Source organism: Misgurnus anguillicaudatus, chromosome 1 (assembly GCF_027580225.2).
Source record: "Misgurnus anguillicaudatus chromosome 1, ASM2758022v2, whole genome shotgun sequence".
In the NCBI taxonomy this organism is placed as follows: Eukaryota; Metazoa; Chordata; class Actinopteri; order Cypriniformes; family Cobitidae; genus Misgurnus; species Misgurnus anguillicaudatus.
In genome coordinates, this window is record NC_073337.2 from 31,018,121 (window position 1) to 31,031,272 (window position 13,152).

The 13,152-nt window shown below is 41.1% G+C and overlaps 1 protein-coding gene across 1 annotated transcript; it reads right to left on the reverse strand.

The window, feature by feature from the left end:
• Positions 1–1,234: 1,234 nt before the first annotated feature.
• LOC141365370 (macrophage mannose receptor 1-like) lies at positions 1,235–11,755 on the reverse strand. Its single transcript, XM_073869719.1, has 6 exons — positions 11,687–11,755; positions 10,630–10,693; positions 10,091–10,459; positions 3,474–3,812; positions 3,208–3,293; positions 1,235–1,630 (listed from the first exon to the last, which is right to left on the reverse strand). Exons 2-6 carry the CDS (start codon positions 10,661–10,663, stop codon positions 1,493–1,495), a joined length of 966 nt encoding a protein of 321 aa, XP_073725820.1. The 5' UTR covers positions 10,664–10,693; positions 11,687–11,755; the 3' UTR covers positions 1,235–1,492.
• Positions 11,756–13,152: the final 1,397 nt, after the last annotated feature.

Sequence of the window (13,152 nt, forward strand, 5' to 3'; positions counted from 1 at the left end):
ATTTTTAAGTGTTTAAAAATGACAAATGATCTTTAAATTATTTCCTTCTTAAAAAAAGGAAATAATATGAGGAAAAAAAAAACATTTAATTGTAGATGTCGGGTCCTGTACAATAGATGTGATACAATCAAACATTACTGGGAAACAAGGGCTATAAACAGAGGTGTTCTAACAAAGAGAAAATAAAAATAATTTACATAACTAACACGCTTTAAATATTATTAAAGACAAATAATCCAAAGATTATAGAGATTACATCATTGCAAAAGTACAAATCACATGACATTCATCCACTGCTTTATCCAGAGACAGATGTTCGGCGTGGATTTGATCTGATTGTGCTAAAATATAGAGTTTATCCTCGTGTAGTTTGGTCTCCAAATAAAGCTTTGAATGTTTTTACACTGCTAAACTGTATTTGTTTCTCAGAAGAGAAAACACAGTGGTGGCGACTCGAGAAGGCGCGCAGTTACAGACAGACTGAGTGTATTCACCTGTTTCTCTGTCTTTACTGGTTGTTTTAATGTTTGCTTTTTAAAATGATGACCAAAAATCTGATCTATAGACATCCTGAAGACGGGACAAAGCTTCAGGAAGTCAACCATCACCGCACCATAACATGAACAATTCAACCAGACACTAACACCCTAAGTCAACACCCTAAAGCAGCTTTGAGGTCCCTTGAAAGAGAAATATGAGACATAAAAACATTCTGATGTTATCTCAAGTCATGTAAATACTGTATGTGAGTTTCACATGTTGAGATATATCTTACACAAGGTTCATAAGCTCACATTGACATGTAATCAAGAGAGAATGAGATAAAGCTTATTTGGTGGGTTGTCCGATGGGAGGATCGATGTAATAGCTGAGAAGACAGCAATGGGGTGGAGGAGGGATGCTGCAAAACCTGTCACGGGACAGAGATGAGGGACGGCCATATTTTCGTTTTGTATAATTGTGCATAATCATATTTTATCAACAGATCAGAATGAAAGTGTCTGTTGAGTAAAAAATAAATAAAAGTGAAGGGGTGAGTGTGGAAAAATAACAGTACAAGACAATGGGGACATAGAAAGAGATCATAATGTGACTAAACTTTAAGATATTAAATTACTTTTATTAAGGTTTAAAGTGTTACAAAGATTTTTTTTTACAATCAATACATAACATTTTATAATAGTATTTGTATTCATTTTTTTTTTAAGTTGATTTCTTAAACTAAATAGTTTAGCTTAAAAGTCACACTTAAACCGTACATCTTTTTAAAAGTTTACTGTTTAAACTAAACAGTTCAGATTAGTTGCAGCAGTATATATTTGATATGGTTATATAAATAAAAATACTAAACCAAATTACAATTTAACTTTTAAATGCCTTAGATTATGCAAAATTAATTTAAGTAATTAAATTATATAATGATATTAATTGAAACTATTTCATTTAAATGAAAAGCAATCCTTAATGTCGTCAGATGTGGTAACTGTTATATTTAAAGGAAAGTGATTGTACAGGATTCCTGGTTCTCTTCACCATCATGTTTTGATGAGAAAACATTTCCATCTGGCTGAACTCTCCATGTCAATGTTGTGTCATTCCCTATCCCACGATCCTTCAGTTTCTTCTTTATCTAAATAACAGAATCAATCATGAGTACTGATCTCACACACACACAAAATACATCATTCTGTTTGATTTATAAGCTTGTTTCCTCATGGGGACATCAAAATGTCCCCACAAGGTCACAAAAACACTGGTATTCCTATCTTTGTGGGGACAATTGGTCCCCACAACGTGATAATTACCAGGTACACACACACACACACACACACACACACACACACACACACACTTATTTTGCCTAAACTAACAATACAACTGCACTTTAGGCTAAAAATAGGACATACAAATATTTGACAAACTGAATTATAACTAGATACGTTATAGTAATAAAAGCATATTTTTCATAAAGAATGGGATAGAATGGGAAACAGTAAAAATCATCAGTCAAGTATATATTGATTTTTATAAAACGGCTCGTTCTGGTTCTTCATTCTGATTGGTTGAAACGCGTTCTAAGCCGTGATAAAATACCCCAGTAAACCCACGGTTCAGACCACATTACAAGTATCATTGCGCCACTGTTGCTGTGTACTGATTTATGAAAATAAACATCACAGTCTTTAATCATTTTTTTTATTTTTCTACCTTTGCACAATTATGGCGATATCCAGATAAATGTCAATAAATAAAACATTTCGTCAATAAAGAGAAAACGTTCTGTGAAGGTTTTTTTTGTCTTTTTTTTCAGCTAAGGGGGTTTAGGCACTCCGCTTCGCGTCGTGCCTAACAGCGCCCCTTAGCTGTTATAAAATGCACTGGTAACCCACTGCTTCTTGGGGTTTATTGCTTTAATTTAACTAGATTTGTTTATAATTTAAACCAGTAGTTGACCGATATATGTGACGATATATTGTCCAATTGGTATAGAGGGTATGTATATGATGTCACCGTCGGCGAGAGGGACTGCGGTTACACTCACTGAGTGGGGGTCCCAAGATGGCGTCCTTCTAGTCAGATGTGCTTTTCCTCCATCCTTAGTAAACGTGGAGTTTGTAGCTAAAAACTAACATATGTCCTGGCGTTTATTTTATTTCCTTTAGTATGAAGATGCCTATTAATATTATATCTTAATGACATTGAAGAAATAGACATTTTGAATGAGCAAAAAGAGAAATAGGAAACTCTCCTCTCTTCACAACGCTGATGCTAACGAGATGAAACTTGCTCCCGAGTCCATTATGGAGTCCCGTTCCTGGCTGATTTCCCTACTCTGCCTGAAACACCCCCCCCCCCCAAAAAAAAAAACAGAGTCTCCAGCTAAAAAAAAGATTTGTGTTGGTCTAAAACCGGATTACGAAATCCTTGAAGCTATAAATGCACTCGGCTTAAAACTTGATCAAACCCATTTAAAGGTTTCGGCGATCGAGAAAACTACGGAGCTCACTTCGGCCAAAGTAGACAGTTTAGCAACTTTGATGCAACAGCTCATTGTTGAAGTTAACTCTCACAATGAATGGTTATCCCTGATGGAAAAAGAAATGCAAGCTTTAAAGGTTGAAAAGGCGACGCTGAAGTCAAATATAGCAAAGGCTCAACGTTACACTCGACGATAGTCCCTGAAAGGAGAATAAGAGATCCTCTTACCAACTGTAAGATTCTCTCCATCACCGCAGGATCATTTAGATTCTGACTCGATTTCAACTCCACTCTCATGATCTGATTCTTTGTATCTGTTAGAATATTACATGAAGAGAGCAACAAAAACTTCATCTGTAAATAATTACATTTAATGTTTACTGCCAGTTGTTATTTTACATTTCAAGAATAGTTTCTATTTAGATGTTTTCCAACAGTGAATTATTAAAGTAAAATTCCAAAAAGTGTTTGATCCTTTAACTCATGAAACTTACAACGTAAGCAGATAAATGGAAGGGTCTCTGGGCAGAGTCGATCATCGGCTCCATCAAGAGTTGTAGCGCCACAAAGCGGGTTCAGGCCAGTAATGTTAGGTTGTCCAGCGCTCCAGGTTACGGGGAACTTGTTGACTTTTGTTCCATCTGACCACCTCCATGTGTCCTTAAATAGGCCAAACCATGCTTTTTCATATCCTACCATCATATTCACCAGCAGGTCATTTTCAGTTTGATTCCGAATCATGGCCAGGTCTGTGTGATACTGTAAGCAGTAATCCCAAGCATCATACCATGACTTGATTTCAGGGATAAAAACAAACTTGTCTGCTATGCTCACTGTAATGAGATGAGAATGAGGTAATTTGTTACATTCATTTTTTACACTAGATGTCATCTTGTTTAAACACACCTGATTCAACTTATCAGCTTTTAATAAAATGCTCCAGAAGACCTGAAGTCGGTGTGTCAAATAATGGAAACCCTCCCCATGTTTACTGTTAAGTAGGCCTCCAAACATCATGTCAATGGTTGCTTGCTATCTGAGCGTGAACTCTGACCTTTGGGTTGATCCGATTACACACTGATCGAAGCTTTTAGTTCTAAAAAGTGCTTCAAATGTCCTCAGTATACTGATGTTATGACCTTGCTAATATACTGTTGTCGTTGGTGTGCTGCCAAATCAGAACTGAATCAATGAGGTAAAGACTCTAAAAGACCTCTGAAAGTATCTGGCAACCAGCATGTTAAAACAACACCTTGAAACACACATCTTTATCATGTTTAACCATTCCTGAACAATGTGTACAGTGATGTGTAATTGAACTGATAGACACACTGGGCCCTATTTTAACAATCTAAGTGAGTGGTCTGAAGCGTATGGGGTTGGTGCACTTTGTGCATATCCGAATCCACTTTTACTAGATTAACGACAGAAGAAAAAGTCAGTGTGCCAGTCTCATCTCCCCTTTCCTTTAAAAGTCATGTACTTTATGTACACAGTAATAATCCTTCACATTGTACATTTTTTAATATTTTTGCATGTTTGTGTGCCGCTGCTGCGTGTACCTGTATATGAAGAGTTTCGTTGCAAAACGAGATATCCACCATTTTGTTAATTGTTCCGAAATCACGTTTTACGAGTTCGCCTCACTGACAATAAAGTGGGACTGCTAATATGCGTGAGTGGCGTGCTGTCCCGGGGCGAAGGTTCCGAGCTCGGGAAATACCCCCCGAGTTCGGAACGTTCGTCCCTTGACCGGGGAAGGAGCCCCGGGCCTGGGGCGTGCCCTGACCCGGGTTATCCCCGGTGCTGAGCTAAATGTACGTAGTGAGGCGAAGGGGTGGAGGTGGGTTTGCAATAATGTCCCAGAGAATTGAGGGTAAGGACTCTATGATTATTTATAGAGCTGGTACTAAGTTGTTGTGTTGATTAGTGATTGATAACCAGCCGTGTTCATTGCTTAATCATCAAGAGCCAGCCGTGTTCATTGACTAGTGATTGAGAGCCAGCCAAGTTCATTGATTAGTGATTAAGAGCCAGCCATGTTCATTGATTAATGATTGAAAGCCAGCCGAGTTCATTGACTGATCAGCTCCTCCCAAACCTTGTTTATATAAAACATCATTTTACGAGTTCGCCTCACTGACAATAAAGTGGGACTGCTAATATGCGTGAGTGGCGTGCTGTCCCGGGGCGAAGGTTCCGAGCTCGGGAAATACCCCCCGAGTTCGGAACGTTCGTCCCTTGACCGGGGAAGGAGCCCCGGGCCTGGGGCGTGCCCTGACCCGGGTTATCCCCAAAAAGAGCAGGTGGTGCAGGACAGCCGCCTGAACAACAATTCCCCAAAGAAGGCTGGCTTGAGAAGGCGAGGTGCTGGCCCTCATTGGGGAAAATGCTGAAGTCGAGGGTAGAATTGAAAAAGGCAGCTCTGGAGAGCGGGCACTGTTGAGAAGTGCTGTGAAGAGGTTGAGAAGGATATATGAGGTGGGGCAGAGGCCTGGACCCAAAGTCTGTAGTTTGAAGAATATAGGGGGCTCCGGGGGAGCAAAATCTGCTGCTGCCAATATGTAGGGAAGGGAGAAAATTGTACTCTGAAGAAGAGCGGGGAGTTTTTAAAGGTAATAGGTGAGGTAGTGCTGTAAGGAGCAAGGTAGGACTCCAAGGGAGCGAAGGAAGCAGTTTGTGCCTTGAGATGGGGCTGTGCTCTAGAGGAGCCAGACATGAGGTAGTTGGGGAAGAAGAAAACTCCAGAGGGAGCAGTACTGCTTAGGCAGCGATAGATGCATAGATTCTGCTGGGCAGAAAATGTGAAGGAAGCACTGGCCCCTGCGGGGGCGGTCGCGCTGCGATACGGGCTTCGAGGTTGAAATAATCTGCTGCGGAGATCGAGGAAAAGGCACGGGCCCCTGCCGGGGCGGTCGCTGCTGCGATACTGGCCTGAGTTGGAAAGGGAAGGTTTTATTGGCAGAGCATGTGAAAGAAGCACGGGCCCCTGCGGGGGCGGTCGCAGCGGCGATACTGGCTTCAGAAGTCGACTGCTGCGGCAGATCGAGGAAAAGGCACGGGCCCCTGCGGGGGCGGTCGCTGCTGCGATACTGGCCTGAGTTGGAAAGGGAAGGTTTTATTGGCAGAGGAAGTGAAAGAAGCACGGGCCCCTGCGGGGGCGGTCGCAGCTGCGATACTGGCTTCATAAGTCGACTGCTGCGGCAGATCGAGGAAAAGGCAAGGGGCCCTGCGGGGGCGGTCGCTGCTGCAATACTGGCCACAGTTGGAAAGGGAAGGTTTTATTGACAGAGGAAGTGAAAGAAGCACAGGCCCCTGTGGGGGCGGTCGCTGCTGCGATACTGGCTTAAAAAAGGCATCTGCTGTGGCAGAGAGTGAAATAAAAGCTTGGGCTTCTGCAAGAGCGGTCACGCTGCGACAGTTGTTGTTATCTGAGAAGGAATCTGTTGCGGTAGGGCTGTGTAAGATTTTGATGAGGGTGTCAGCTTGAGTTGCCGGTACTAGCTTCTGCGGAGGCAGGGAAGTGGATTGAGGGTGATGATGGGTTTATGTGTGACGGTGTGATCTTATGTCCGTTTGCTGGGCCGTGAGTGTTTGGTGGGCTTCTTTGATGGGCTTCTTTGACGATCTGCCCTGATGTAATTTTTGAAAGCTTCCGAAGACCAGCGGCCTAGGGTTTGTATCTGGGAGTCTGGGAGTCCGTTTTGAGCAGCTGTTGAGGCTGCTCCAATGCGGAAGGAATGACTTGAAAATTCATGGGGGGGGAAGCCAGATGTTAGCAAAACTTGTTTTAGGTGCTTCTGAAACCAAAAGCGGGTTACTGGGCGGTTGAATTCATCCCCAAAAAGTGGGTCGGAAGAGGATTTAATCTGGTGGCAACGGTAGGAAGTGTAAGCTTTGAGAACTTGGTATGGTTGGATGGGAGTTTGAATTTTGAAAATGTATATGTGGTGTCCTTTTCTCATTTGGTCCGTCTTGCTGTGTTTGATAAAAAATGAGATGTTTCGTCATCTATTATGGCTAGATCAGAGATGGTTGGGTGTAGGTTTGGGTCAAAGGTGGCTGAAACAGTGAATTCTGAACAGCGGAGGAAACCAAAAAGGGCTAACACGAACATGGCGTCTAGGGTTTGGGCAGTATGTACTGAGGAGTAGCCTTTGCGAAGAGTGGCCAGACATTTTGAAAGGATTTCTATGGTTATGGGTAACCTGGGATCTGGACTCTTGGGTTGGGTTTTTTCAATACCTTTTAAAAGCATGGCGGTCTGGGGATTAGTGATAGCAGTTGAGGGTGAACCTAACATTAGTTTGTGAAAAAATTGGATTCCCGCTCATATACCCTTTAATTGTGCTGATTCGAAGGTGTTTGACTTTATGCAGGTACGATATGAATGATGTTTTGGTAAGTAGAGAGAAGTTGGCTAAAGGGATCTGGTGTAAATGATGGAAAGTTCTGAAGCTTCTCCAAGCTGTCAGATAGGTTTGAAGAGTTCCCGTTGAGACTGCTTGGAGTATAGTATCTAGAGAGGTGGTAAGAAGGTCTTTGAGTGGATGATTTAAGGGAATATTATAGTTGAATAGGGAGGCACTAGTGTTGGGTGAAGATCCGCTTCTGATGCCGGCTGCCTCAATTTCTGCGAGGATCTGTTGCCTGATGGAATTGATGACAGGGGGAGGTTCCAAGGCCAATGCGTTGGGTGGGATGGGCATTGGTGCTGCGGTAGCCAGCGTGAAAGGCTGACGGGTCTGGGGAACAGAATCAACAGAAAAAGAAGCCGCTGGAGCCGCTTGCGGAGGCAGCCTCACGCTTTGGGTCGATCCGTGGGCGAAAATATCAGGTTGAAAAGTCATAGAGGGTGCCGGGGCCTAACTCGTTAGCGGAGGCATCCTCACGCTCGTGTCGGCTCCTGCGGCAAAAACCGGGGCCTGACTCGTTAGCGGAGGCATCCTCACGCTCGTGTCGGCTCCTGCAGCGAAAACCGGGGCCTGACTCGTTAGCGGAGGCATCCTCACGCTCGAGTCGGCTCCTGCTGCAAAAGTGGGAGAAATGTGAGAAGGAAAAATAGATGTGGCCGGCGCTGCTGCTGAACGCAACCCCGTGTGATAGAGAGACGGAGGGGCAGCAGGCCATTGGCCGGGAGAAGGAAGCGGCAGTGGGATGAGCAAAGCCGTTACCAAGCTCGTGTTGGCTCCTGCGGAAAAAATGGGAGAAATGTGAGAAAGAAAAATAGATGTGGCCGGCGCTGCTGCTGAACGCAACCCCGTGTGATAGAGAGACGGAGGGGCAGCAGGCCATTGGCCGGGAGAAAGAAGCGGCAGTGGGAGGAGTGAAGCCGTTGCCGTGAGCGGAAGCATGTTCGCGCTGTCTGGCTGGCTTGCTAGCTGACTCGCTTGTGAGCTGGCTGCTGGAGACATCGGCGGGGGACCCAGGCTAGCTGATGGCTTCATGCGGTGTCTTTGAGACCTCCGTGTTTTCCCTGGTGTCTTTCGGGTGTATGGTGTACTCCGTGCTTGCAGAGACGAGGAGTCAGAGCTTGCTGTCACGGCTGTTTGCGGGGGTTGAGTAGCCCTCCGGCTATCGCGGAGTAGGCTGAACAGTTGCGCCTTTGTTTGTTTACGTGAGAATGGAATATCTGCATTTTCAAGAGCTAGTTCGAGGCCTAGGATGGACCATTTCTTGATGTCGGGGATTCCTGGAGAAGCAGAAGCGTATGAAGATGCCGGTGATGGTGGGGAGCGCCTCTGCGGGGTGCGAGGAGACGGTCCTTTTCTCCTCGGGATTCGTGTAGCAATGTGGGAAGATCGCCCGGCCTGTGGGGAGGCCTCGGGCTTGATTGAAACATCCCGACCGCTGTCGGAAGGCCCGAGATAATCCTGTGTGGTATGGTGAATTTCCTGTGCTGGGTTTGTTTGACTGGACATCTTGCAATAATGTCCCAGAGAATTGAGGGTAAGGACTCTATGATTATTTATAGAGCTGGTACTAAGTTGTTGTGTTGATTAGTGATTGATAACCAGCCGTGTTCATTGCTTAATCATCGAGAGCCAGCCGTGTTCATTGACTAGTGATTGAGAGCCAGCCAAGTTCATTGATTAGTGATTAAGAGCCAGCCATGTTCATTGATTAATGATTGAAAGCCAGCCGAGTTCATTGACTGATCAGCTCCTCCCAAACCTTGTTTATATAAAACATCATTTTTTGGTTGTGCATTCCAATTAATTTCAATGCAACTGCAGTTGGTTTGTTTTGATTTAAACCTTCATAACTTAAAAAATACAGCTAAGTAGCACCATAAAACAAAATAATAACATGATGACATAATAATAAACATGTTTTGACAAAAATGTTAAAAAATGGATTTATCTCGTTTTGCAACGAAACTCTTCATATGTAATAAGCAGAATGTACAGGCATTGTGTACCAGCCTATAGACGGTTTCAGCAGTAACAACAAAGTCATTTTAAAGTAGTTTATTTATATAGCAAGCAAAATAAACAACACGTAGATTACATAGGAACCCAAAACATTTGTTATTTTCGACAAGGTATTTGTTTAAGAGTTCAGTTTCAGCAACTAGTCAGACTATTAAACAAACAGAAACCAGAAGTAAAGTTCAGACCAGACGCTTATCACGTCACCGCACGTGCGCCCAATGAAACAGTCTGATAGGCACATATTACTAACACACCCTTGTAATAAATGCAAATACTGCACCATCAACCTTAGAGTACAATTTTTTTTTAGTTTCCTCAAAATAGTAACATGCTATGTGTCTGAACACATCTCGTTTTCAAACCAGCACGCCCATGGGCAAACAGATGGGCACAAGTGCATCTGCTATTACAAAGGCTGGTCATGAAAATGATAAAAGTGTAGGGGCTGAAACTAGCAAAAAACAAAACACTTACAGGGCTCAATATTTCTACAATGAACATCACTGTCATGAGATTTGTCTACACACGCAGATTTGTGCCGTCAATCTGTTTGCGGCCTCGTGTCTCGTCTAATCACAGCCTGATATACAGACATATCACACTTCTACACAAGCAATATCGCTTTAGTAAATAGGATTAACCACTCACAATATACATTATATAGAAATGTTTCTTACCATTGTAGCAAAAAAATGGAAACAATTGATTGCATGCGATATCCTCCCATCCACTACTGCCATTGATGACAGCACAATCCTCTCTTCCACTGGGGTTTTCTGGCTTTCCAGACTTCCATAACAGAAATGTCACTATCTTCAAATTATAAGTCAACCCCCAACTGTTATTGTATCTGTACAGTCCAGTCCAGGCCAATGGAGGCATCGCAGCGCTAACAGCTACTCGGACACTTGTCTTGTCTTCATTGCTTGCAATCGTGGCCAAGTCGATGTGATATTTTTTGCAGTAAACTTGTGCATCAGCCCAGGTCTTATTCTCCTGGATGAGAACAAATTTATTTGAGTTGCTCTGTATGAAAATCCAAAATCCTGTTGAGGTAAGAAATAGTAGATAGAAACATTTGAAAATTAACTTTGTCAGACCTCCTCGATAATGTGCACCTTAAACGAATCTTTCTGCACAACCAAAAATCCCCGATGTTAAATATGTGTTTGTATGAGTCCACTATACAGAATATTTAAAGTGACAGTGCACTGACCTGAGAAAAGCAGAAACTGAATCAATCTTTCCATTGGTGATGGGTTAACAGAATGCAGCAAATCCTAAACAATAAACGAAAAGAGCATAATAAATCAAACACATTTATAAACTTTTATTTTGTCCACTCCTCGTTTTTGGCTGTCCACTGGTGGTAGGTCATTTAGTGTTAATGCTCCTAAATTATGGAATTCACTACTCCGTAGACCCAGCTAAAAACATATCTTTTCAATATGTATTTTGGATAATGTGGCTAAATCTTGCCCTATGTGATCTGTATTGTGCATGTGGATTTGCAAATGTATTATATAGCAATATGTAAAGCTACCTTCAGCTATGGAAAGGCACTATATAAATAAAACTTCTTCTCCTTCTAAATTTGTGACGTTAACCTAAAACAATCAAGAATGTAAAAAAAAATATTTGTTGATCAAAATCTTACCAGAGGATTCTTAAACTCTGAAAAAAAAACACCCACCATAATCATCCTCATTTCAGTTTGACTTTATTTCATACATGCACAAATGTCCTTAATGAGAATGAACAGAGGATTAACTTTAGTTCAGATTATATTGAAAAGAAGTTTTGTCTGAAGTCAATATTATGGTGATCAGTGTTTCTGTTAGTTGTGCGCTTGACTTTCATTAAAATGATCCTCTTTAAACATTTGTACATTTGTACAAGTTACTGTCATTGCTGAGTTTAAATTATGCCTTTTTTAGGAGTTTAACACTTTATCAAAATCTTAATTCGTAAAAATACTTAACAGTGCAATAAACTTGAAAAGTTAGCTAACCTAACTCAAATCAATGAATCATTTTTAACAGTAAACTACTAAATCAATGCTATATCTAAAAAAAAAACTCTACACAAGTTTTATGAAAGTGTGCAAAACTAGCATTCTATTACTAATTTACTTAAGTAAGTTTTTTGAGCAATTGGCTTGCATAATGTTTTTTTAACTTAAAGTTAACTTACTGGACTTTATAGTGTACAACGATACAGTAAAAACAATACAGAAAAACTTTTTGAATGATAATGAAAACCTTCATGTTTACCTGCAGGAACAGTGAAGACTGAAGCTGAGGTGGTCTGTACTGTTTCACTCTCTACATTTAAGGTTTTATTTCCTTCTGAATAGCTTTCTACACAAATATATTATATGTAAAACATTTCTTTGAAACTCATTTCCATTCAGATTTACAGATTTTACATTCAAGGAAGTGCAAGACATTTACATGAACTCTGACGTGAGATCAGTGGTGTAGTGGTTGGAGAAGTGGGTATACTCTTAATTTTGCCACCATTTTTTTAAAGCGTCCAAAAATAGATAAACGCCCTTTGTTATAAACAGCATGTACATACTGTAGTCTTGCAGTAGATCGCCACAAAATGGGCTAGTAGAGTATTATTTTCACATTGTCACTTAATTTCTGATGCTTGACTTCTTAGGGTAAGGATCATTATGAAAATAAAGCCACAAAGAGGTGCAGATTTTGCTATGGGAATAGACAACTAATTATGAATTGTGAGTACTTTTTTAGTCTGTTTACACATTAAAATTAAACAACTATTCTCTCACCTTGCACGTAGTCTGGTCTAGTAGTTTCTCTTGTAAACTATTTTGGAACAGCTGATTTGCAACAGATAGTGTGAGCCAGAATATATATTTAGTGGACATTTTGCAAGTATTACAGGTAGGCCTAATACATGAATAATATATATATATTAATACTATATTCTAAAACATACAAAGATGAGGGAAGCATGGTATTTTTAAGCAAGCGATTAGTTTATAGTTATTAGGTATAGTTTATTTGTTTTTTAACAAACATTAATCTACTGTATACTTTTTAATGCACTGTAAGTCGTTTTGGGTAAAAGCCTCAATATTTTCATAAATATAACAGTATTTAATCTGTATTTAAATACATTTTACAACATATGAAACTCTTAACCCAATGCAGGGTTTATAAACTGATGCTTATATATTTAAGTCAAAGAACCTAATGTCAAGTACTGTAGTTGGGTAGTGCAACACTTATCTAAATATGACATAACAAATAACTGATTTAATGATTTTAAACAGATTTATTGTCAGTGCAGTTTTGACATACAGCGATGGCCGGGCAAATTGTAATTTCGAGCTCTGCGATAAGTTATTAACATAATTTACAAGTTCCTGTTATTTAAAAGTTCTCACTTTTGGTTGACATCTTTGTTGGAAACTGAAGCGGGATAGACTGCATCTTTGTCGGCATCCTCTCTGACTTTGGGTGTGGGAGGCGGATGGAGCGGACGAGGACGCCTGGCAATCGTTAGCTGGGCTGCTGGCTAACAACACTGATGTTGATTACTATTGTTAGCTTGAACTGCTAGCTAAAAATGGGGATGTAGCATTACGAGGTTATTTGTAAATCTGAACAAAAAAAGTTTCCGTAGTTCGCTTCATTTTTCCTATTAATGATGGCAGGCAGTGAACCAGGTAATGATTGACAGTTCTCTAATCCAATTGCGTTGGGCA